Here is a 27319-nt window from a genome sequence, read left to right on the forward strand (position 1 = left end):
ATTATTTTGACACCTAGCAAAACAAAACAAAATTCCTAAATAATCATCAAAATGCCAGGGGTTGATATCTTGTGTGTGATTAAATCATTGGACCAGGACTCAGGCAATCTGGGTTCAGTGCCCACCTCTGCCACAGATTCCTGGTGTGACCTTGTTCTGTGCCTCTGTTTTTCCATCCACTAAATGGGTATAAGTCTTATCTGCCTCGCAAGAATATTGTGAGGATAAATCCTTTAATAGTTGTGAGACAGTCAAATACCATTGCGCTAGATGCCCAAGAAGAAGATAGATTAATTTGAAAAGGTTTTTAAAAGAAAGTTGCATGCATTTTGTTCAGTGCAGCAGTCTAAATATAATTAAAACATTTCACACCAACTACAATGAGTAAATTGCATTTGAGATTAAAATGTGTAGTTTAGAACTGCTATTTGTGAGATAGTAATGGCAGGTATCTTGCTGATACTATCAGCATAGCAGACCATTGTATTAGTCTATAAATCAGTTTCCATCCTGCTCCTATGCCAGGAGTGGGCAAACTTTTTGACCCAAAGGCCACATCTGGATGGGGAAATTGTATGCAGGACCATGAATGTAGGGCTGGGACAGGGGGTTGGGGTGCAGGAGAGAGTGTGGGGTGTGGGAGGGGGTGTGGTGTGCAGGAAGGAGCTCAGGGCAAGGGGTTGGGGTACAGGGTGCAGGAGTGGGCTCAGCAGGGGGTTGGGGTGCAGGATGCGGCAGGGGGCTCAGGGCAGGGGGTTAGGGTCTCAGGGCAGGGGATTGGCGTGCAGAAGGGGTGCGGAGTTCAGGAGGGGGCTCAGGGCAGGGGGTTGGGGTGCAGGAGGGGTGTGGCAGGGGGCTCAGGGCAGGAGTTTAGGGGGCTCAGGGCAGGGGGTTGAAGTGTGAGGTGCAGGAGGGGTTCAGGGTACGGGCTCTGGCCCAGTGCACAGCGGGGCTAAGGCAGGATCCCTGCCTGCCCTGGCCCCGCGCCAATCCCAGAAGTGGCCAACGCGTCCAGCAGTGGCTCCTGGGAGTGGGGTGGAGCAGGCAGCTCCGCTGCACACTGCCTTTGCCTGCACGTACCACCCCCAAAGCTCCCATTGGTTGCAGTTCCCCATTCCTGGCCAATGGGAGCTGCAGGGGGCAGTCCCTGCAGGCAAGGGCAGCGCACTGAGCCCTCTGCCTCTCTCCCCCAGGGGCTGCAGGGACGTGGTGATGGCAGCTTCCGGGAGTGGTGCGGGGCCAGGGCAGGCAGGGAGCCTGCCTTAGTCCCGCTGCACCATGGGGCTGGCAATCCCATGGGCTGGATTGAAAGCCCTGATGAGCCAGATCCAGCCTGCGGGCCATAGTTTGCCCTCCCTTGTCCTATGCTGATGTAACAAACAGCTGTTTAAAGTAGGTGTGTATAAACTGAATATTTAATTTCAGTAGGCAGCCAAATAAGAACTGGAAATGGTGTATGCCTGCAGCTAAAATGGAAGCCAAATAATGGACAGAACAGTTAATGATACAGTCACATGTATCGGATGTGATCATTTACTGCAGCAGGGTGTTAGTGATAAAAGTCAGTGCTAGTAATCACAGATTAAAGTAGACAGGAACTCCTTATCTTGTTTGCTCACCATGGCTGTTTCTTGGCTCCTGACTTTCCAGAGTACCCCACCTTTCCTTTCACGGCTACTCCTCCTGCCTGGGGCCTGGGCTCCCCTCAGCGGTTTTCTAGTGCTCTGCCCTTCCTGTTGAAAATGCTCTAACTATGCCTGTCTACTACCTGCTAGGAGCCATACACTAGTCAAGGATTGCTGAAGTGAAGCCTTTGGTTTTGGAACAAATTGATAAATTAAACAGCAATAAGTCACCAGGACCAGACGGTATTCACCCAAGAGTTCTGAAGGAACTCAAATGTGAAATTGCAGAACTACTATCTGTAGTCTATCATTTAAATCAGCTTCTATACCAGATGACTGGAGGATAGCTAATGTGATGCCAATTTTAAAAAAAGGGCTCCAGAGGTGATCCCAGCAATTACAGGCCTGTAAGCCTGACTTCAGTACCAGGCAAACTAGCTGAAACTGTAATAAAGAAAAATATTGTCAGACATACAGATGAACATAATTTGTTGAGGAAGAGTCACCATGGTTTTAGTAAAGGGAAATCATGCCTCACCAATCTACTAGAATTCTCTGCGGGGGTCAACAAGCATGTGGACCAAGGGGACCCAGTGGATATAGTGTACTTGGATTCTCAGAAAGCCTTTGACAAGGTCCCTCACCAAAGGCTCTTATGCAAAGTAAGCTGCCACGGGATAAGAGAGAAGGTGCTCTCATGGACTGGTAACTGATTAAAAGATAGGAAACAAAGGTATAAATGGTCAGTTTTCAGAATGGAGAGAGAGGTAAATAGTGGTGTCCCCCAGGGGTCTGTTCTGGGTCCAGTCCTATTCAACATATTCATAAATGATCTGGAAAAGGGGTAAACAGTGAGGTGGTAAAATTTGCAGATAATACAAAATTACTAAAGATAGTTAAGACCCAGGTAGACTGAGCAAAGAGCTACAAACAGATCTCTCAAAATTGGGTGACTGGGCAACAAAATGGCAGATGAAATTTAATGTTGATAAATGCAAAGAAATTCACATTGGAAAGCATAATCCCAACTATATATATAAAATGATGGGGTCTAAATTAGTTGTTACCACTCAAAAAAGAGATCTTGGAGTCGTGGATAGTTCTCGGAAAATATCCACTCAATGTGCAGCGACAGTCAAAAAGCAAACAGAATGCTGGGAATAATCAAGAAAGGGATAGATAATAGGACAGAAAATATCATGTTGCCTCTCTATAAATCCATGGTATGCCCACATCTAGAATATTGTGTCCAGATGTGGTCACCACATCTCAAAAAAGATATATTGGAATTGGAAAAGGTTCAGAAAAGTGCAACAAAAATTATTAGGGGTATGAAACGGCTTCCGTATGAGGAGAGATTAATAAGACTGGGACTTTTCAGCTTGGAAAAGAGATGGTTAAGGGAGATATGATTGAGGTTTATAAAATCATGACTGGTGTAGAGAAAGTAGATAAGGAAGTGTCGTTTACTACTTCTCATCACACAGGGACTAGGGGTTACCAAATGAAATTAATAGGCAGCAGGTTTAAAACAAATAAAAGGAAGTATTTCTTCACACAACGCACAGTCAACCTGTGGAACTCCTTGCCAGAGGATGTTGTAAAGGCCAAGAGTATAACAGGGTTCAAAAAAGAACTAGATAAATTCATGGAGGATAGGTCCATCAGTGGCTATTAGCTAGGATGGGGAGGAATCGTGTCGCTAGCTTCTGTTTGTCAGAAGCTGGGAATGAGTGACAGGAGATGGATCATTCGATGATTACCTGTTCTGTTCATTCCCTCTGGGGCACCTGGCACTGGCCACTGTCAGAAGAGAGGATACTGGGTTAGATGGACCTTTGGTCTGACCCAGTAGGGCTCTTCTTATGTACTCTGGCTATGCCCCTTTCCTGTTCCTGGTTAGAGAACTGAAAGAGTATTTACTCTCATCCACATTCTTCTGATAACTGGAACCGTTAGTATGCCAGGCAAAAGGATGATTTAGCAATGGTGTGGTTGGTGGCCATATTTTCCCAATTTTTTATATTGTTCATTCTCTGTGCAACAGTATTTTCCCAGATGTAAGGAGAAGTGGACATTGGTGACATTTAAAGAGAATCCTGAGGCCTTGTACACAACAGGGATATGCGACCCAAATAAAAATTGTCCCAGCTGTTGGTGCTGTTCTTAGCAGCTGAATGTTTCAGCGCAGTGTTTGGAGTGTCCCAAGTATTGCTCATCCCCTTTCTTGGGACTTTCTTCCCTACCCTAACTAGCGTCTCCTGCACTGGAAGCTTAGGGACCCCTAACCCTATGGGTTGTAGGGCCTCCTCTTCCTTTGATGTTATCTTGGGTGGGGAGGGGGTTGCCTGATGGCTGGAATCTTTCTTCTGCTCCTTAATCTTCAAGGGGTACTAGATGTTCACTCCCCCACCACCCTCTTTGGGTATAGAGAGGAAGGTGTATGGTGAGGTAACTGCTTCTCCTGCTCCAGGAGTGGGCAGAGGGCACTTAGTGGTTCAATGCCCCAATCTAAAGGCTTTTTTATAAGCTCATTCACCTTGACTCAAACTATTTTCACTGCAAGTTGTTGATGGATGTGATTGAAAAGGTGAAACAGTGCTGCTGTCAGACTTTTCAAATCTTGGGACCTGAACTGTTTGTTGGAGGTCTTTCCTTTAGCTATGTGACCTGCTCTGAATTAATCTCTGCATAGTGCCAAGGAACACCTTTTAGTAAAACCAGTGAGAGTCAAGGTGAATGAGCTCATAAAAAAGCTTTTAGATTGGGGCTGCATTCATACTGGTTTTTGGAGCCCGCATTCAGTAGTTAAGAAAAAGAGAGAATGCCAGAACCTGTAAATAAAAAGGATTTTTATTTGCACCTTTGTGAAATATATTCTAGTTAATGTCAATGAAAAGGAATGTTTGAATTGCAAATAATATTTGTGTGCTGCCAAAAACGGAAAATGAGAAATAAATCATTTGATGCTATATAAATATCTACTATGCAGCTGCCATGCTGGTACTTTTCTAAGATTTAGTGTGCAGACTTCAGTCTTTATTACTGTTTCAGAAGATAGAAAGCAGTATAAATTGGTGCTCCCAGAACAGCAGAGGAATCACAATTTCACAGTTGTCTTTTACACAGACGTGTGTATATATATTGAGACTACCAAGGCCTACATTTTCAAAAGTGACTTATTTTAGGTGTTCAACCTGAGACATATTAAAGGGGCCTGTTTTCAAAGAACAGGTTCTCAGCGCTTTCTGAAAATCAGGTTCCTTTTAAGGTGTCACAGTTTGGACACACGATCACTACTCACTTTGGAAAATATAGGCCTGGGTATTCTTTATATACACATGTGTGGGTGGATGTCAAATGAAGGGTGTATTTTTACAGTGTGAAATTTTTTTTAGAATCAATAGCAGGTACATGTTCAGGAAATAGTAGACTTCTATCACATAACATTGTCAATCTTTTTTGTCATCTGCAGCCTTTGTTGGTGATGATTTTCTTTTCTTCCAAGTCATTGATAAAAATGTTAAATGGCATAGAACCAAGAGCTGATCGCTGCGGGACTCCACTAGAAGCACACCTGCTCCATGATGATTCCCCATTTATAGTTACATTTTGAGACCTCTGAGTAATATATTAACTAGCTATAGTGTTATAAGCAGAGCCTGGCTGATCAAAGGCATGTGGTCTATCATCTAGAAGGCTCATCCAGGCCACAAACAATTAGTATAGGTGCCGTAGTCTTGTCTTAGCGTGTGCTAGTCAACCATGGCCCACCCTGATCTTCACAGGAGAATGGATCTTGCATTGTACAAGGTGTGCAACCGGTAGTATGCTCTCAGCATCTGCAGTGTGCTTCTGTCAAAAAAGGGCAGGATGTCACCATAAATCACCAGAGAGTTTTCATCTTCTTTCATGCCTATTAAAAGATCTGCATCTTTAACTCCTGCTGAAAATGATAGAGGAGGAAATGGTTCAGAAATTCATCTTTATCGTATTGATTAGTAACGTGCCATAAGAGTGCTTGGTTCCACAGATCCTGGAATATCAACTAAAGCACAGATTCATCCCTGATGAAGTCAGTGGCCCAAATATATTTAACTTTGTGTATAATATGGAAGAAAGCTGTCAGTCATAAAGTAAAAACAAGTTTTTCACTCTAGGCTTGTTGAGAATTGGAGTATTTTCCTTGCATGAGATTTGCATCATTCAAATTATAGGATTTCCACCCATCTTGGTTGGTGCAATTCACCAAAAACAGCCATGAACTAAATCAGGAGAACGGGGAAATTGTATGCAATTCTTTAAACAATATGGGATTGGTTTTTGTTTTAGCCTAAATAATTTCTTCAGAACATCACTTCTAAGTCACAATTTCCAGCCTGAATAGCTTACAGTAGTGGAGACACGCTGGTTACCTTTTCCAGACCTGAGGAAGAACTCTGTGAAGCTTGCAGGCTTGCCCCTTCTACCAACATAAGTTGGTCCAATAAAAGATATTATCTCACCCACCTTGTTTTTTTCAGTAGTAGAGCTAACATGTCATATGCATGAAGGGAACTAAATGGGAATCTAAAATTAGAGGAATTCCTTGTATATTAATTGAGAGGCCTTCTATTTCACTTTCAGAGTCTTATGTGGTGGAGCCCTGTAAGGAAAATAGACTTGAGGTCTTTTCTATCTCTTTATCCCTATGATTCTATTTCTTTATTTAAAGCTCCTAGTTACTTACAACTATTTCTGAAGGCATTTTTTCTACAGTCAGGTCATATCTACAGCATATTTTTTACCTAACATTTTAATAAGTGTTCATGAGAGTGATTCACTAAAAGGCATTAATGTTTTATCGGCATTCCAAACTTTTATAGAATCTTGGCAGTTTCAACCTGACTCTCTAATGGATATATCTAGTCAGCAAAACTGTACCAGCTGAATTATTTGACACTTTGTCTGCCAGTTCACAATTCAACCTGAATATACAGTTTTATCTATTTCCAGATGGCAAATAGGAAGACAAAAAAACAATGAACAGTGTGTGATAACTGTGACAAATGACATCAGGGAACCTCAATGTTGTTTGGAAATTCTGGGCCCATTGTAGTCAGTGGGTGCTTCTCCACTGATTTCACCAGAGCTAGGATTTCACCCTTAGTATCTGATTTTGATTCTATTGAATTCAGGGGTAAAACCTCCAATGACTTGGGGGTACAGAATCTGTTCCTTGCTCTTTTTAGGGCTTGGTTTCTGGGTTCCATATAGTTCAAACATTCCTTCTGTGTTTTTACTGTTGATTGCAAGAAATACTGCAATATGGTTTAGAATTTACAGTTTTCCCCTAAAGATTTTTCTGACAGGGAGCCATGAATCAGTGGATTATTACAATTAACATGTATGTACTTCTGTTTATCACCAAAGTCCTTTTTTCCCCTTCTTTTAGGTTTGGAAAGAAATCCCGACCTGCAATGTATGATGCAACCCCCATTGCTTATGAAGATTACAGCCCTGATGACAAACCTTTGGTCACGCTAATTAAAACAAAAGATTTGTAATCGACTGTATCTTTTTCTGATTATTTTTCAAAAAGATGGGCTACTAAATTAATTTAAATATTTTTAAGAAGAAGAAAGCGTGAGAAATTTAAAATGTTAAATGTTCCAGAATTTTCTGTAGAATATTTAAGAACTAATTTTCTGCAGCTTTTAGTCTGAAAAAATATTTTAAAACTTAGTGTTTGAAATTCATGGATTACATTTTAATGTACCTTCAACTCTATAAATTGTTAGCTTATAATAGTGTGTGTTTTTTCATGGTAGACATTATTAATAAACCCAGATGAAATTCTGTGGTTGTTACAGAACAGAATACAGTAAGCTTAATCAATGAACAGTTCCTTTTTGACATCTCAGTGCCAGCTTTCTCGGTAGAGATAGGAAAAAGTGAAAAATAATATGATGCATAATATATCCATTAATTTAAAAAAAAGTCTAAAATGTTTGTGTTGTGAAAAAGAAATTAGTAACATTTATTATTCCTAACCTGAATGAATTAGCTTTTGCCTTATTCTGTGCATGGATAGATAACCTATTTCTGCATTATTATCTGGAAGTTGCTGACACATACTTTTGAGTTGATGTTTTGTCATTTTTGTAATAGTATTCAAGGTAGGCCTTGTAAAAATAATATACAATTCAGGTGCCTATGGAGGCACACGAAGGACCTGATCGTATACTCATTGAAATCAGTGGCAAAATTGCCTTTGACTTTAGTGGGTACAGGCTTTGGCCCAAGGATTGGATTGAATCGATATTTTTCTTTAAAAGTCAAGGTTTTTATATCGTGAGTAAACTAAACCTACAGTTTGAGTTCGTTTCTCAAAGGTTATTAATGTACAGTACTGTTTCATTCAATATTGTGTATTTCTCATCGTGCATCTTATTTATATACAGTATGGTTTTTCTGTGGCTGCATTTGATTGCTTATGTGCTTCTTCAAATTCTTGCATATTTCAGAGAATATTAAATAAATGTTATCAAGTCAAGGTTGGATCTGATCTGGTCATTTTCCTACATTTCAGGTTACACAAAGTCTCTAAATTTGAAAGGACCTGAGTCAGATTCATTCTCTCTCTCTCTCTCTCTCTCTCTGTGCTCTCAATCAGGGACTTGAACTTGAATATCCCCGGCCAGCGCATGCATACACACAATCAAATTTTGAAACTTCAAAAGTTACTGTGAAATGGAATTGTCACTTCTAGAAATTACAATTTAACCTTTCAAAAGCAGAATGAATACAATGCTTGTAACCTAGGCCCAGTCCTCCAATTCATTCCACACTGGTAGTCACAGAACCATGCAGTTATAGAACTCAGCATGACTTTCATTCTGTGCTTCAGAGCCCATTATTGGCATGGCAAAGTGTCCACATCAAGACTGAGAGGAATTGGCATAACTGCCTGGAGAAACGTGCTGTGCACAATGTCGGTTTGATGTTTGCCTTCAGCCTTGCGCTGTTAGTTTCTCACTTCTGTGAAGAGTGAGAAAAAAATCACTGCCCTCCAAATGATGTTCAGATAAATCAAGAGAAAATCCTGCCTTCTGCTAACTGGGTGCTGCATGGTAGCATAGAATGTAAGTGAATCTCTATCCCAACTCCCCCTCTGGAAGGACTCTGGGGAATTGTCAGTGCTCTTGCACCAGCCAGTAAGTTCGTCCAAGAGGATATGGCCTGCTGACTCGTAGGTGTGTCCCACAAAGGGACAGCACCACTGGTTGTGTGGGGGCAACTGCAGCCCTGGGGATTTTTTCACCCACTTCACCTAACACACAGATCCCCAGAGCTCAGCAACTGAGGTTGGTTCCAGAATTTGCCCTTAAAAACAAATAAAATATAATGAATCGGGAAGGCAGATGTAACTGCCCCTTGTTAATATCTTTACTAGTGGTTGGAGCACATCTGGTATGTTACTCTTAATTGTGAATTCCTTGCTATTACTGTTTCCAGTTGCAACCATTGGAAGAGATCCAATCTATTTTCTGAATTTTACACTAACGTACAAGCAGAATATGGACATATTATTTTGGTGAATCAAGCTGTAAATGTTATTAAAATGCATAGGGTTTTGTGATTTAAATGTATAGATTACATTTTAGTCCAAAAATTAAAAATAGCAAAGAGGATAAATGCAGCAGAAGCAAGTCACATTTTTAGAGCATGTGAGAGAAAGAAGGGAAGCAAGGGAAAACAAAATAGCATATACGAGTGTCAGTTCTCTCTGCTAAAATGAAACACAGTAACTTGTTTTCTAAGTGAACTAAGTAAGTAGTCATTTTCAGGAGCAACTAGACTATAAATCTACATGTTAATAAGACCAAAACTATTTGAGTTATATAAATGCCAAACACATCTTAAAAATCCAAACTCCTCTGCACCCTTGTAACTAATAAAATAGATTTTACTGAATTTTGGCCAAGCCAGTAATTTACAGAAGGAGACCAAATGACCCTAATCTAAAACCAGCTTCTGAGTTTGGAAGTGAAATTTTGCATGCACAATCATATATTGCAAGTAACAGTTTGCACATAAGAACTAGGCAGATGTCTGGCTACCTGTTTTGCATACATACAGAGTCTGCAATTCCTTGTTCTTCTCCTCTCTGCATGATTTGGAGGCCCTCCTCGATGGGGAGTTCCAAGTGGAGCTTGGAAGACACTGGCAGGAGCAATGCTCTCCAAAGGCTAGTGGAGAAGCAGCTTTTATGTTCCATTCCCCTAAAATTACCCAGTGAACCATCAGACCCTTTTAGAGGGTATTTGACTTTTAGATGATTTACTAAGCAAATATAAAGGAAATAATAGTTCTTAGTATTTTACTCCCTGCAATAATAAAATATTGACCATCTGAGAATCTATATGTGAGTACAGAAACAAGCAACTTTCTAGTATTTGAGGGAGCATGCTACTTAATCGTCTGTATTTTACAAGGGAGATGTTGCAGTGAGCAATAGCCTCTATGCATACAAATCACTCCTTGGTAATAATTCTAAACCATTCCGTATCTCTCTTGAGTGACTGATCTGAAAGATAATAATTTGTGAGGCGCTATCTTTCTGTGAACATGGAGCCTCTAGCTTCTGTAAATCATCCTGTGCTTCTCATGAAATGCTTTGGAAATTGGTTCTTTCCATTTATTTTATTAAACTCCGACAGCATATTATAGTTGTGTTGTACACATCTCTGCATTTCAGAAACATTTGTGAGGGGCTGCACAGCCTTCCAACCTGACCACAGGGCTGGAGAGCAGAAACCTCCACAAAGCGAGAGGGGGTTAATGCTACTCTGGAGAAGTGTTAACTTTTACACAGGTTTCCTATTGCAAATCCACCATGTGCAGAGGGGAACATACTGTGTGTGCTCCAGGCCTTCTCAACATGCAGAGCCTTGAGTGTGCTCTGAACTTGCTCCCCTCACTTGGACACATTTTCCGAATTCTGCCCACATGTGTTTTCCACTCTGCATAAATAGAAGGAAACATACCTGGGCTTGTTTTTCCCCAGCTGTATAATTCTTACCCACTTCACTGGGTGCTGTGACATTTGTATTTAGTACATGGCTTAATACGTGGCTTACACATGCAGTACATGGCTTAATACATACACACTGACAAAGGCTCAAGTCCAGTTTTAGGCTATGTTTACACTACAGTCTTTGTTAACATAACTTGTGTCACTCGGGTGTGAACCACCTTCCCTCCCACCCCCCAAGGGACATAAGTTACACCAACATAAGCGCTTGTTTGCACAGCACTATGTCAGTGGGAGAGCTTCTCTTGCCAACATAGCTTCTGCCGCTTGCAGAGGTGGTTTTATTATGCTGATGGGAGAGCTCTTTCCCATCAGCATAGGGCATCTTCACCAGACGCTCTGCAGTGGCAGAGCTGCATCTGTACAGCTGCGCCACTTCCGTGATGTATGTATAGACATGGCCTTAGTCTTTATACTGTGTATTGCCAACCACAATACACAGGGAGGAATGCAATATGTAGCCCCGTCCCTGTGGGTGGAATAATTGCAGCACATGTTAACCAGGAATACTCTCTACTTATATTTTGTTAGTGGTTAACTGGATGTGCCCTAGGTTCCACACCTTAAAGCCCCATCCAGCAGATTCATTCCCCCAACCCACATCTATCATCTGTGAGAAACTACAGACAGGCTTAACTATGAAACTGATTGATTTATTTAACAAAGACTTAAACAGTAACTAATAGGACCCCCAAATAAAACAGTACACAAAGGTACAGGTTGGCTTAACAAACTGACATGAAGTCAAGGTCCCGAAACCACAGAACAAGGGAATTTGCCACAGGTAAGGTACGGACATACTAGACCAGGTTCAAAGGAAGGGACCACGACAATGGATTTCATGGACCAAGTATAACAGGATGCTCGGACACAGGTAAGACAAGAACTAATCAGTAACTGGAACAGGAGTTTGGATCTTCTTCTGTGGTCTTCTGTAGATCTCTCGAAGTCTTGGCTAGGACATGCACTGTGCTGCCACCAGGAAGGATAGCCCCTTCTCTCAGGTGCAGCAGTCCTTTATGTTCTCTTGTTACTAGGCAGAACACGTACTAAGTGATTCTTGGTCTTTTCCCGCCTCAGAGGTAGAAAGGCGCCAATAGGCTCAAAATGAAGGGCACCAACATGGTGGACAAACAACAACTATTCACAAACAAAATGGCAAAGTGCCTAAACTAAATGGAACTTGTAGATTTTCTCCTTCACAGAATGCAAGTGCAAAAATAAAAGGTGCAGGCAAAACAGACGAGCACACTGGCCATATGCTATCCGTGATACTTAAACACAGCTCTAAAGGACCCACATTAAAACAAACAGTAGTGGCCCCTGTTCATGCATCAGTTTTGCCTAAGGGAAATAAATGAGAGTATCTCCATAGCTGCAGTCTGCCCTAACACAGATCTGTATTTACTACAGGAAATACTTTGGTGGTTTAAATACTGAGGTTATCTAACTCTATGTTCTTAATTATGGTATGAGTCATATGGAGCCTTTGCCCTTACCTTGCATGGGCCATGTGAGGGCCAGCCACAATTGCAACCCTTGCACTTGGCAGATAGCAGGATTGCTCCCTCTAATGCAGCCCAAGGGGTGGGGAGTAAACAGCCCTTGAAGGGCCAAGCACAACCCCCTCCCACCCAAACGAGGAAGAATTCTGCCTCCCTGAGGCAAACTATCTCACTGAGCTTCCCCAAGGGGAGGTGTAGCTTGCTACTGTCCCTTACTCTGGGCTGCATGTGGTTTGTACAGTCTAGCCATTACCTGTCTAAGGCAGTTGACAGGCTAAGAGCTACCTCTCTCCCTTGCTTTTATATTAAACGAGGGGTGTTTTATAAACGAGTTGTAATATTACGAATAGTAGCGCATGTACATGTAACTGAGCATGTGCAATAACATCCTGTGAGCAGCAGGATATAGCACTGCTGCAAGCAGGAAATAGAACACAAATAATGCCTGTTTAAATTTCTGTCTGCATTGCTATCACATAACAATTTGCCTCAGCCCAGCCCCTGTTTTGGGGGGACATTAAGAGGAAGGATGGCGGGTGCTGTGGAATTGCTTCAGAACTTACTGGGACTCTAGGTAAGTATCTGGGGAAGATAAAAGCCTCTGTAAATGCTGTTCATTTCTCTTAACATTTCCTTATTATCAGACTAACCAACAGGCTCCGAGTGGCCTCAGGATTAAGGACTTTTACTCCAGGGTGATTGGAATCAGGCCCTGGCCACTCCCTACCAAGAGGAGACCTGAAGAAGAGCTCTATGTAACTTGGAAGTTTGTCTCTTTCACCAATAGAAGTTGGGCCAATAAAAGATATTACCTCACCCACCTTGTTTCTCCAAGATTAGTCAAATCTAATCAGAATCCATGTCTGAGTTAACACATGGAAATGCTACAAGTCTGATTCTTCTGCCATTGACACTGGTGTAAGTTGTAGGTCACTCCAGTGACACCCATGGAGCTACTAGGTGGATTTTCCACTGGCCTCTGTGAGTAGGCAACTAACTCCCATTGCAATCAATGGGAGTTAGGTGCTTTTGAAAATCCCCCTAGGCACTTCTCTGCATCTTTAGGTGCCTAAATGCCTTTAAAAATCTGGTCCTAAGGATACAACAGGAAGGAGTCAGCCAAAAGCTGATCAGTTCAGTAAGATCGCTCACAGAGATTACACCTATGATATTTTAGTGCTTTCTCATCTTCATTTTTGGAAAAAACCTTGGCCTTTCTCCAGCAGTTCTGGAGTTCCGCTAGTCCTGCCACGTTGCAAAACGGGTTGCAGAAATGGCCCCTCCATATAGATGGGCAGACCAAGGCTATCTTCTGTTCAGGTTTCTCCAGCGCATCAACAGGCCTTCTTCAAGTGTTTGTTATAGTGATGCTTGTCACCACATTCAATATTTCACTAGTTCTGACATGTTGCAGAACTCCACAAACTGCTCAGTCTTGTTCGCCCAGTTGACCCTGGGTGCAATTCTCCTCTCTGAGTTGTGCACTGCCCTCCTATTGTTGACTTCAGTGAGAGCTTTGCACAGTATTGGGCCCCATATTATCAGCGTCTCCTGACACACAGTTTCTTACCCAGGACACTCAGGGCTCAAATTAAAATCATTATAAGAAGGGGGCAGGTTCAGTATCTGTCGTCCCTCCCTGTGCCTATTATTATATTGATGGATATATTTTAACAAGAGAAAGTGAGTTCACCTGGTTCAAGAACCACTAAAAGATCTCTCCCAGAACCCCTCTTTTCTGGCACAGTGCTGTTGGTTTTTGCTGGATCTTCTAGGCATCTTAAATGTAAGGTTTGACCAGTGTGATTTTAGCTAATTTGCACAATGGGGCCAATTAAATCCCTGTCGTGCTCTCCACAGAGTAAGCAAGCAGGAAGAGAGGAAAGGGCAACGTACCTGATAAATAGCAACATGGAAAAATGGACCTGATCCTCCTCCTTAGCCCATGTTCTTTGTTAGCAAGTTCCAACCTCCATTCCCTGAGCCCTTGGGCTAAATGCCTACATTCCCTGGCGCACAGCTTAGTGCAGGTGTAGGGCATGGGGGACATAAAGCTGCCTCTGAGCCACCTTTATGTCCAATCCCAGGGCCTTATCATGGAGCTGGCTGAGGACCGGCCCTCAGCTGAAGTTAGAGCAACCCAAAAGCTGTGTTTCAGAGGGGTAGCCGTGTTAGTCTGTTTCAGCAAAAACAACAAGGAGTCTGTGTGGCACCTTAGAGACTAACAAATTTATTTGGGCATAAGCTTTCATGGGCTATAACCCAGTTCATCAGATGCATGGAGTGAAAAATACAGTAGGCAGGTATAAATATACAGCACATGAAAAGATGGGAGTTGCCTTACCAAGGGGGGAGTCCGTGCTAATGAGGCAAATTCAGTTAGGGTGGATGTGGCCCATTTCCAACAGTTGATAAGAAGGGGTGAATATCAAAAGAGGGAAAATTACTTTTTGTAGTGACTCAGCCACTCTCAGTCTTTATTCAGGCCTAATTTGATGGCTGTGATCGCTTATGCTGGCATGAAATGACACCCTAGAGCTCATTATGCTTATGAGGCTTACTAGAGTGCAGTGTGCTCTAGTTGGGGGCCCCAAATTGTCCCCTCTAATTCCTGATCTACTCCCCTTGCGGGTGGGCATGGGAAAGACTCAGAAGGAGTTGGCATAGAGTCAGCTGAACATTCAGGGCAGCCCTAAGGCCTTTAATGCAGTTTAGAGGAACTTTCATGTAAGCCAGGAGCTGACCTCTTATTCTTACATCCCTTCTCCTTTTACCGTTGTTCATTTCCTTAGGGTTTGGAATAGCTACAATCAGGCGCACTGGATCAGGTAACTTCCTCTGATGTGGAGCAGATCAGCCAGTGCAAATAAACAATATCCCATAAACTAGCTCTGTGTGGGCTCATTCTCCTATATCACTTCTGCAGTGCAGAATAGGGGACAGAAATTAGCTCTCTGCAAAAGTCTGCTTTCCAGGCTGCTGGGTGCCTGTGAGGATTCCAGTTTTAAACTCCTTTTAATGACTGTATAATAGGACAATTATTGTAAATAATCTTCCTCATTAGGAAAAATAAACCACCAAACAGGCTCTGGTTGGGGAGATCTTTCGTGAAAGAATATAAATTAATAAATAAACTTGTTGAGCAAACATCTTAATCTGAAGAGCTGAGAAGAGCAGACAGCAAAATTAATCATTTGGGAAAATAAGCTGGTCTGTTGTGTTTTGCTTCCATAGCAGGCGAGGAATATTCTAACGAAAACAATCCGCTGGGGCTCTCTGACCTCGGACTTTCTGCGACAGGTTCCCACATGATCAGGGGGTGCTCCTTTTGATCAGGCTGAAGTCAAACGAGACTATCCAGGAAGATGCCTATCCACCAGTTTGTTCTGTGTAGCTGCAGCCAGTGTTGGACTTTGTTCTTGTCTTATTTATTTCTTTGCAGAAGCACACAAAGTGCCCTTGCTATTACAACAGCAGTTCAGGCGGTGGAATCTCTTCCATCTTGGAGCAATGCATCCTGGGAGAGTCAACCAAAACTACATCAGTCTACATTGCAAGATTCTACAGGAAGCCAGGCTTTGGAATTCTCTCTGGTCTACCCTGTTAGCAAAGCCGACGGCCTCATTCTGAGCTCACAATGATGTACATCACAATTAATTCTAGTCATCAGTATAAATCCAAGTGAGAAGGGCCTGGTGTTCATCTCAGTTACACTTATTTAATTGACTTCAGTGGAGTTAGTCTGAATTTATGCCAGCAGAACACAGATTAGTATCTGGGCCTTTGAGCCAAACTCAGGACTGATGTGACTTGTGGTATATCTGATCAATGTAGACCCAATGTGTACATGGAAAATAGTGTAGTGTAACTAGGTGGATTTGGCAACTAGCAGGTGCAATTTAGATTGATCGGAGGCACAGGAAATGACAGGTGTTCCTGCTCCAAATGCTAGTTAATGGTAAGTCCTATAGGACTGTATTCTTTCTTCTCTCTCCGGTTGTATTCAACTGGCTGAGGTCCTATGAGGTCGAGGAAAGACTGTTTCTCCCTCTGAATCCCTCCAAGACACTACCATCTTATGGAGAAGATGCTGCTGTACCCAGGATGAGGACCTCTGGAGGTTTAGAGAAGGACTTGTCAGTACACACTCCTGGCTGTGAAACTCTACCACAGGAGATCAGGATGAAACTGTGCCTTGCCTTGTGACAGGTCTGTTTCTATAAGCTTTAGCACAATAGAGCCTCTTCTCACACTTGCTCCCATAAACATCTCTCCAGAGAAAGACACTTGACGGAATGCAACCCCACAAAGAAAATACCTTCCCAGCAGAACGCTGCTGAGACTTGGATCACGGTCTCCACTGCTTAAGTGTCATTGTGACCGATGCCCTAAAATACATTGGTGGAACATGACACTTTCAGCCTAAATTGACCTCATGTCATTTTGCTGCCCTCAAGATACAGCTTCACATTTTTGCCTCTGTTTCACTGAGTCTTTAAACTCCCCAAATCTAAAAAATGGTTGTGATGAAATAGAGAGAGAATCATTCTATTCAGGAACATTTTGAACGCTTTTCTTGAAGAAAAATGCCCAAACCTTATAACAGCGGGGACAGAACATAAATGTTCATGCTGAACTATTATAACAATATGTTTCTGGTCAAATGGTCGGGCAGTGACTGGAATGAAATAAGATGAGAGGGAGCTGGCATGTGAATGTATCCATATGGGGGGGGGAAGGAGAAGCAGCATTTTTCAGAACACAACAGCTGAGACAGTTCCACAGTTTCAGTGAAAGAGCTTTGTGAAATCCCATGTAGCGGGATGGTCACCCGGGTGCTCCAGCCCTGACAAGGTTAAAACAGCCTGGATCGGCAGGGGGAGTGCTGCCCAGGGGGACCCAAAGACTAGGCTCATGGAGAACGCAGCCACAGCTGGGGCCATGCCCCAATCAGGCCATAGCTGGCCCTATAAAAGGGCTGTGAGCCAGGAGCTCAGGCAGTCTCTCTCTAGCTGTGGAGACAGATGGACCTGGCTGCCTGGGAGCTGAGCAGGGTACCTAGAGTGGAGCAGGGCTCAGGAAAGGCCAGAGGAGCTGGGGAGCTCCAGGCTGGAAAACCCCCAGGCCGCAGGCCTTACTAAAGGCCGGGAAAGGTACTGGGGTTGCAGAGGGGCAGCCCAGGGGTAGGCAAAGGCAGCAGGTCCAAACCCTCCTTGCCAATGATGAGTGGCCATTGCACTGCAGTCTGAACCAGTGTATGGGGGCTAGATGAGGACTAGCAGTAGCTGCTGAGGCAAGGTGGGTATAGAGGGTGGGAATTCCCTGGGATGGGGAGACCCAGAGACTGCGTGGGGACTGCAGAGGGCAGAGCCCCGAGGGAAGGGGCACCGGGGTCCGGGACAGACACAGGGGCTTGAGGCAAGCGGGACACCGGTCTGCAGAGGGTGCTCCAGAGGCTGGAGAGCTAATTCCCAGGCTGACCAGTGGGAGGCGCCCCACCGGTGAGTCTCAGCCTTGCTACACCCCACCATTTGCGCTGAACATTAATCTGCCCCTTTCATTCTAAGTATTTTTTGCTGCAACAATGAGGTACACGGGGCAGGCTTCAGACTCTTCTGAAAAAGGTTTGCCTAGAGCAGTGGTTTTCAACCTTTTCTCAGTTGTGGACCCCTTTGGAAATCTTACACACAGTCCATGGACCCCACGCAGGTCCATGGACCACAGGTTGAAAACCACTAGTCTAGGGTTATAGCTGTAAGAGGAGGAGGAAGCCACAACTTGGTTTGTATTCCTGGATCTGCCACTGAGTTGATAAGTGTCTTTCAGCAAGTCACTTAACCTTTTAGGGCCTGAGTTTATAATAAATGCAAATTGTGCATAGTAATGCTTACCCTCCTTGCTTTGTGAGACCTAATGAATGTCCCTAGAGATTCTTTCGTGAAAGGCACTATCCATAAATATAGGTAACTATGAAAGAACATTCCTTGGACAGTTCCTTTTAGTTGATACCCATATTCACTGTATTTTAGTGCATGTGGACTTTAGGGACATCATATTAAAAACTAGTACAGAAAATATCAGCCCAGAAGTGCCGCATGATTCATGCCATGTGAGCTGCTAGAACACTGTTGATTATAGACCAAGGGTCGGCAAACTATGGCACACGAGCCGATTTTTAGTGGCATGCTGCTGCCTGCTGGGTCCCAGCCACCGGCCCCGCTCAGCCCGCTGCTGAACCCAGGCCGGCAATGGGCTGAGCTGGGCCTGCAGCCAGGACCCTGGCAGGGAGCAGCGTGCCATTAAAAATCCTGCCTGCCCCGGCCCGCTCTTTTCCACCCCCGGCCTGTGGTGGCTGCTGCTGCTGCAGGGCAGGCAAGGTATCCCGTCCCCTGCCTCTTCCCCCAGCGTGCTGGGTTCCTGCCCCTCCTCCTCTCCTTCTCTGCTACTGATCAGCTGATGGCCCTTGTGAGGGATGGGGAGAAGCGGAGCCGCAGCACGCTTGCTGCTTTAGGGAGGAGGTGGAGAAGAGGTAGGGAAGGGGGTTGGAATCAGGGCTTATCCCCTCCAGCCTAATGCTGTGAGCCGCTCTGGGCAGGGGGCTGGGAGCACCCCCATGACCCTAGCCCACACCCCCAGCTCCCTGCCCTTACCCCGTGTCCCCTCCACACACACCCCTGACCTCTGCATCCCCCCCCACACCCCAGCCCCCTGCCCTGACCCCTGCACCCCCCACGACCCCAGCCTTGACTCCAGCACCTCCACACATACCCAGCCCCCCCATGCCCTGACTCCAGCATCCCCCTCACATGCTCCCAGCCCTCTGCCCTGACTCCTGCACCCCCCACATTCCCACCCCCACCCTGAGCACCAAACGGGAGTTCCCGCACACACACACCCACATTCCCACCTGCACCCCTTGCACCAAATGGGAGCTGCCCAGGTAAGCACTCCACACCCAAACCTCCTGCCCCAACCCTGAGCCCGCTCCCTCATTCTAGCTCTTGGCCAGGCCCTACACCCCAACCCCCAGCCCGCTCCTTTACCCCCAGCCCTGTGCTCAGTGCACTCCCACCCTCAGCTCAGTGCAGAGAGAGAGGAAGAGAATGGGCTAGAACCAGGGAGAAGGTAGGTACCCACTCTATGTGGGCAGGGCTGGGATCCCAGACCGGCAGTGGGCTGAGCCGTTCAGCCCACTGCTGGTCTGGAGTCCCGGCTGTTGGCCCCGCTCAGCCCACTGCCGGTCTGGGATTCTGGCTGCCAGCCCCTTGCCAGCTGGGGTCCCGGCCGCAGGTCTCGCTCAGCCTGCTGCTGGCCTAGGTGAACGGAACCCAGGCTGGCAGCGGGCTGAGCGGGCCGGCGGCATAAGATCAGCATTTTAATTTGATTTTTAAATGAAGCTTCTTCAACATTTTGAAAACCTGGTTTACTTTACAAACGACAATAGTTTAGTTATATAATATATAGACTTCTAGCGAGAGACCTTCTAAAAAACAATAAAATGTATTACTGGCATGTGAAACCTTAAATTAGAGTGAATAAATGAAGACTTAGCACACCACGTCTGAAAGGTTGCCGACCCCTGTTATAGACATTTACTGCATACTCAGTTGCACAAATTTGGTTGAACATTCCTTCCCACTCCCTTTGGGCCAGATTTTAGTTTGTGCATACTTGTCACTTCTTGAAATAGTCTGCCCGTCTAATGCCTTAAAGCAAGTTTCTTGTATTAAATGAGTTGAAATGTCTACTGCAGGTATCATCATTTAAAAAAAAAAAAGACAATGTAGTTACTAGCAACTGCATGAAACCCCATGTGGGGTTTCTCCTGGGCATGAAACAAGATGCAAAAATCTCTGAGCCCTTACTCAGCATTCATCTGCAAATCTGACCACCTACAAATGTCAAGAAAAGAAATAGGTGATGAGTATTAGGACTGTGGGGCCATTTCATACCAGGTGGCGCTCCATTAACTTCAGCAAGTTTCCCCCGGCATTGCTTTGACTCTTGATGTAGAAATTCATGGACACATTGTGCTATTTCTTAAATCTTTTTAAAATGGCAGTGTTCCGACTAAACTGTATCGGGAAGATGAGAGCACATGGCGTGGCTTTCAGTTCTGGTTTTGTTTAATTTTAAATTAAAACAAATTCTTAAAAAAGAAAAAAGAGGCACACAGCCAAAAAAACAATCACAGAAACCCAAAACCAAAACAAACCTCTCTCCCCAAATTCTAACATTCACTTCGGACCTGCCCCATGAGCATGATGTTGCTTTATTCAATGATAAATAAAGCATTATTGGCTCCTCTGGGGACAGGCATTACCAAAGTGCAAAGTTTTGTCACTCTTCTATTAGCATATCTTGGAGCCTCTTGCAGGTACCATAAAAGAAACAACATGAACACAAGCGGAACTAGCCAGGATCCAAATAGGATTTCTTTAGTCTAGAAGTTCCATCTCAACTAACCACTCTTGGGGGCCCAATTCTTCCCCTCTGAAGATATTCTGTAGTTAATATTGTGGCCCTGATCCTTAGCAATGGCCAAGCAATTTGCACTATGGGGAAAGGCAACTCTGAACCAGCTGTGTGCTACTCTGATCCTCACCTGGAGGTAATGAAGTTACCCATTTAAGAGGTAGAAGAATACTATGGGGAAAGGCAACTCTGAATCAGCTGTGTGCTACTCTGATCCTCACCTGGAGGTAATGAAGTTACCCATTTAAGAGGTAGAAGAATACAGACAGATTGGGAGCTAAATATGGAGATCCACAAATGCATCACTTATCCCAAACACTATGGCTACAAATGGGAAAGCAGACTTGCACCAGCCCTCAGTTGCTCAGCTTGAGACAGCTGTTAAAGATTTTCTTAGTTTCCAAATTTAACCCCCATTACATTTCTAAATTTATTAAACCAGGAAATGAGTCAGCCAGCTGGGCAATTGTCTTTATTTCTTGATGGGGTGACAGGAAGAGCCCCATAAGCATATTTCTGTGTACTTCTGCCTCATGCAATCTCATTAACAAGGAGATACCATGTCACCAGAGAATAATTTGGAATGTGATGCATTGCCACATTGCTGTGCTGGGGTGTTCTCTTCCAGATGTTGCTTTAACTGGGTCTTTCCATTCCAATCTACTTGGCTTAAACCTCCCTTTCTTACTGCTCTTGGTCTCAGCCTTAGATGCTCATACATGGTAGGAATAGTTGAGCTGATTATTCATGGCAAAATGGTTAACGTCCAGGTGCATCTGTCTGAAAAGGAATGGGTGATGCTGTCAGTGAACAGAAAATGAATTGATTCTTTTCTTATGTAATCCCTACTTGGAGCTTGCCAGACTGTGGAGCTGCAGGCTGAGCCTAGAGAGGACCCTACCAACAGGAACTACAACTAAGATGGCTTCCAAACCAGTCTGACCCTCCCCACATTTTCAGCATGCTTGGAGTCAGGGCTGGGGACAGAAGGAACGAGAACCCCTTGCTGGGGCCAATAAGAGGCTTCCACATGGCCAGCGAAGGGACAGCCTAACTTTACACAAGGACAGGAAGAAAAGGAGGGAGGGAAGGAGTGAATGTACTTTCAGTTTCAATTTGGAAGTTGAGAGAGGGAGAGAGCAGTTCAGGGAAGTCCTGCTACATTCCCCCTCGCCCTCTACTGCCAAGGAAGTTTTGCACTGTTCTGAGATGCTAACTGCATGGATCAGGCAGCTCCAGCCCTGCCATGACCAGCATCCAGAGAGAGAGGGTTCAACCCAACAACATTCACTACTGAGAGACAGTCAAGACCCCAAAGGAATCCCAATCAGGAAACCAGCAAGCCCAGTTGAAGTCAGGAGAGGACCTGCCACACCCAGGGGTGAAGATAAAGTAAGGGGCTTTTTTTAAAGCCAGCCAATACTATAGTGCTGCAACACTCCATCTCAGGAGGCAACTTGGGTCTTACCAGCTGCCTCAAGAAGAAGATGGGCAGGGAACTAAGGTTGGAGGAGTTTGTAAGTGTTAGGAGGTGGGGAATGGTCTTATATATTCATGTTTGTTTATTATTACAAAACCTTAACCCTTTCCTTCTCCCGATCCTGTTTTTCTTTCACCCCCCACCTCCAACTTAGCTCCCAGTCTGTTGTGCTGTTGTTTTTGGTGTGTTATTCCTTTGCTGTGGTCTGTTTTATTTACTTTATTGTCATCTATGTGACAGGGAGATACGTGTATAAATCTGGGTAGGTAGGAGATTGCCTTCAAATCCATGCATGTGTTATTTACCTATCTGCTGAGGGTGTGGGTGGGCATGGGTTGTTCTTCATGGTGTCTCATTCTTGTGTGTGTCATTGGTAAGGCTAAAGCCTGTGTCACTCATGCAATGGGCCTTGGGGCCTAGCAAAAGATTCAAGTATATGGTGCAAACTAGGATGCTTTGCAGCACTCTGAAAAAGAGTTAGTTTGGCAAGGGTGTGATGTTTGCCCCACATGGGTGCAGAAAGGGTTAATCTAACCAGGGGGCAGTGGATATGAGTCCTCAGAGTGGCCCAGAGAGTCTGTGTGAGGTGCAGCCAATAGGAGAGAGGATGCAAGAAGCAGCCAATCAGGGCCCAGCAGGATCGAATAAAAGGAGCTGCAGGGAAGAGTTGAAGTCAGTTGTTGGGAGCTCAAGAAGTATGGTCTCTCTCTCTCTCTCATATATAGACTGACACCTGCAGCACCTTGGACAGAGCAACTACTGGCAGGGACTGGGAAAGCAAGAGGGAGTTCCTGTCTGGCTGCTGGGACTGGGTAGTGACATGCCCTGAGGCAAGGGTGAAGAAGGTGCTGGGGCCATGGGGAAGTGGCCCAGGGAGACATAGCAGGATGGTGAGATGCTAAAAAGTCACAGAAAGAGGCTGTGGTCAATAGGATCCCTGGGCTAGGACCCGGAGTAGTTGGCGGGCTCAGGTCCCCTCCCCTCCATTCACCACTGGACTATTGGACTGTGATACTAATCTCCCCCCCGCCACCTAGGGATGATGACATGACCAGAAGGCCAAGCCACGAAGAGGACACTGCAGTTCCTGAGGCTGTGAGAGGGGCTGCAGTGACAGTATGCAAACCGCCGACAGGGGGTGTTGACCTCAAGCTAATCACCAGAGTGACCAGGAGGAGGTACCAGCTCTGCAGTGAGTGATGCACTCAGTGACAAAGGGCTATATATTTGTTCATATATACTTCTGTATGGCAACAGTATTTATAACACAGAGCAGACTGTTGCCTTTCGACTTACTCTAGTGCCTCTGTCATCTGAAGAATGAAAGCAGATAGTAATAATCATGATGTAGAATAATTGCCTCCTGAGACATATATAGGCTTATTTTTGTGTGTCTGTAATTCTGTTATTTTAATTTGCTCTTTTGTGTTGCATGACACAATATTGATCCATCCCATACAAAACTTGATTAGAAACTTCTTACAAATAAAAAGAAAAGGAGGACTTGTGGCACCTTAGAGACGAACAAATGTATTTGAGCATAAGCTTTCGTGAGCTACAGCTCACTTCATCGCATGCATTCAGTGGAATGCTTTTCCACTGAATATATCGGATGAAGTGAGCTCATTCCACTGAATGCATCCGATGAAGTGAGCTGTAGCTCACGAAAGCTTATGCTCAAATAAATTTGTTAGTCTCTAAGGTGCCACAAGTCCTCCTTTTCTTTCTGCTGATACAGACTAACATGGCTGCTACTCTGAAACCTGTCATTCTTACAAATAAGGATCAATCTGACTTCAGCACATCAGTCTATAACTTTCATTCTACTTTTATCTTACGTATTTTACATTTAAATTGTTTTAGATTTGAAAGATGGTGACAAGTTAATTTATCTCAGTTACTCAGCATGTTGCTTTCCCACAAAACACAGATTACATTTAATTCGATAAGGATAAAGCTGGGAGCGGATTTTGAAGCGTTAAATTAGGTGTGCAATTTATCAGTTTTGCTTCCATCTTTCACCGCCACCAATTTTATTTCCACAGACAGAATGTCTGATGATTCCACTGAGATGGCATAACTTCTGATAGTTTTGAAGGGTTATTATTCTTAATATGTGTGAGATTCAAAATGAGGTGGTAAACTAGCAGTAAAGAGATGCATGTTAGTTTTAAATCAAAATGCCTCATGGCTGTGATTTACTTATTCTCAGATATGTGCTGTTGAATTTAGAAAGGAATAGATTATTGGACTTTTAGATGATAAATACTGTAATACTTTGATGACATTTTTAGGTTTGTGAAATACACTACAAGTTCCCCATACAAATTGGATCACATTTTCTACTTATGCTACAAACTAGGAGATGATTCATTTATCAAGGGAAAAAATGATCTTTTATCAAAGCTATTGCCACAGACAGAACTGGCAATGAGACTTTATTGTGCTCATTAGAGTTGGGCGGATATTATTTTGAGGAAACTATTTTTGCCAAAAAATGCTGATTCATCTAAACTGAAACTATTCATGCGTAAGAGTTTTGCTTAATTTCCCAATTTGGCAAAATATTTTTAAAAAAGTGTTAAAAGTATCAAAACATCTTGTTTTGATGTCTTTGTTTCTCAGTTTTAAAAAAATATATTTTTGAAAGTTAATTTATCAGAAGTTTGAAAAGGCCGACACCAAAACAAAACAGTTTGAAATTATAGAAACGAGGTATTTCGATCGAAACAAAACATTGCTTCAGTTTGTTGGTTTGTGAAAAACAGATTTTGATTTTTATCACAATTCAGGATAGGAGAAATTTTTTAAATCTTAAATTCTCATGGGATGATGAGAACTGTTTCTAGGCTAGCCCTCGTACACATACCTCTCAACTGTTTTTCCACAAAAGCCTCCAATTTTGCATGAAAAATATTCTCTGGTGCTGACCGCAAAGGCAGAAATTTAAAAAGCAGAAATAACATCAGACTCTAAATGACCAGCTAAGTTTCTGTTAAATGTATGCTTTAGTCACAGCTAGTTCAGCCCAGAGATTTCAGAGAATTTATTTATTTATTTTTTAAAGACAGAATGTCTATGATATAAGTCCCTTTGTTCCCAAATTTCAGTGTCGGGGTGAGAAATATGAATGCCCTGTTCCGCATAAAATATCCCATTGTGCGATTTAGTAAATCCATTTCGCTCTGCATGTAAATGCTTCCCTTTGATATACACCAAAAGAGAGAGATCACAGAGTCAAATAACATGAGACACAAGATGTAGAAAAATCTTCACGTAGCAATTTGTTAGCATGTTTTTAAAATTAAAAAAATCCAATTGTTTCCCTAAAGTGGGTGAGTAACTTACATTCTCCTCACCTCATTTACACCTACAGAAATTGCTTTGGACACACATGAACTGTATTCTCTATCATGAAAACAGAAAGTTGTGGCTCAGCATATTTAACTTGGCCAAACTACAGAACGAGTTATCTTGGATTTGATCTCTGTAAGGTGTTGAGCGAGCATTTCATCCCTGATCCAACAAAGCACTTGAACATGAGCTTTGCTGGAGCATTTACTTCAGTGGACTTAAGCATTTTTATTTATTTATTATTTATTTATTCTGAAAGTTAAGCATGTGGTGAAGGGCTTTGCTGTATCAGGGCCAGAGTGCTCAGCACCTTCCACAATTAAGTCTCTTGAAACTTTACAGTAAGTATTTTATAATATGTATCTTCAGTCCTTACAGAGCCCAAAAACTGACCTTATATGGTCATAGAGTTCATTCTTTAATTAAGTACACCAGGCAAAATCTAATGCAGAATGTTGATGAGAACTGTCTTCAATCCCTGCAGTTCTGTGTTGACTGTTGTTTCAACACGCTTGGTGGGATCTCCATTCCTATTATATAAATTTGAATTGCATGCTGATTCTTAGGTACACTTATGTGCTTGATTTTGTAAATGCCTGAATACCTATTTACATGTTAATTAGTTCAAACCTCAGGGACAGCTCATCTCTAAGAAGAAACACTTATTGGGAACCAATGCCAATACAGTGTGTTAGACTATAAGCAGACACTGCTTGTTTTATGAATCTTACTATCTTGTCTCAAGTTGGCAAGTGCTTAGCCTTTGCTGTCAGGGGCCTCTGTATGTGGAGCTAGTGCTCTATGAAATCTGTCCCATGCTTAAAAATCTAAAACCAGTACATTTTCCAGAGGTGGAGGTTAGTTCTTTATAGAATGACCACTATTGGGTCCCATGTTTTATAATGTTCCCTCTCTTCCTTTGTTTTCTATTGGACTCCCCTTGTTTGCTTTGATGTGTTAGGACATTCAGAACATTGTATTTTCATTCATCTTTGTTATATATGATGGCAGGCGGAGCTGCACATCAAATAACACTATTATTTTATACCTTATGAGATATCTTCTCTCTGCCCTCAGCCTTTCCACTTTACAACAATGCAATTTCTAAATACTCTGTTTTACCTATGGGATAGTCTTTATACAATTTATTTTTCTTTTATGCTTTCAAAACAGTTCTATCCTGGGTTGTTAGCACACAGGGGTGTTTTGCAAGTTCTGGGCCCAGGTGACAAAAGAATTAAAGTCTGCAAAAATAGGTAGAGATACAGTAATTAGAAACTCTCTACATGCCTGTGAATAATTAGCGTGTGCCTGGGTCTGAAATAGGAAGTCTGACTTCCAGCGCACTTCCTATTTTCACAATAAATCATACTCATTGGAAATTGTGAAACAATTTATGAAGCTCCAAACTTTTTCTTTCTCAGAAATTATGTGCTGAAAACATTTTTGACCTTGCAGAGTTCTCAGTGTTCCATTGTCTCAGGTCAACATCCATGTGCTTGCAAAATTGCCCAAATGTTATCCCACCTTCTGGCATACTGCAGACCAAATTCATCCCAGTTGTCACTCTGTTGAATCCAAGGCTGTATCCAGAAACTGTTTCCATAAATATGCATACAAAGCCTGATTCTTCACTCACTTATGATGCTGCAAATCAGGAAAGATTCAACTGAAGTGTTATACCAGCTGTAGGTGGGAGGAGACTCAGGTACTGTAACTAAAGAAGTTAGTGGAATTATTATTGTGTGAGATCAGAATCTGGCCTCTCTGCACATTCTGGGCAGGGCACCTATAAAACAGTCAC

The 27319-nt window shown here is 43.4% G+C and overlaps 1 protein-coding gene and 1 long non-coding RNA gene across 4 annotated transcripts in view; one reads left to right on the top strand and one right to left on the bottom strand.

The window, feature by feature from the left end:
* Positions 1-8160, top strand: part of DNER (delta/notch like EGF repeat containing) — a 276236-nt gene extending 268076 nt beyond the window's left edge. The window contains exons 13-14 of one of the 2 annotated variants that reach the window (XM_073359835.1): positions 7060-7177; positions 7672-8160. In XM_073359835.1, the coding sequence (XP_073215936.1) occupies positions 7060-7171 (112 nt within the window). In that variant the 3' untranslated portion in view covers positions 7172-7177; positions 7672-8160. Of the gene's footprint in view, positions 1-7059 lie in introns of both variants that reach the window. The other variant, XM_073359834.1, reaches the window with a different exon arrangement.
* LOC140917316 (uncharacterized) overlaps positions 1-27319 on the bottom strand; it is a 75686-nt gene that overhangs the window by 33623 nt on the left and 14744 nt on the right. The window lies entirely within an intron of this gene.

This window comes from Lepidochelys kempii, chromosome 9 (genome assembly GCF_965140265.1).
Source record: "Lepidochelys kempii isolate rLepKem1 chromosome 9, rLepKem1.hap2, whole genome shotgun sequence".
Taxonomy (NCBI): Eukaryota; Metazoa; Chordata; order Testudines; family Cheloniidae; genus Lepidochelys; species Lepidochelys kempii.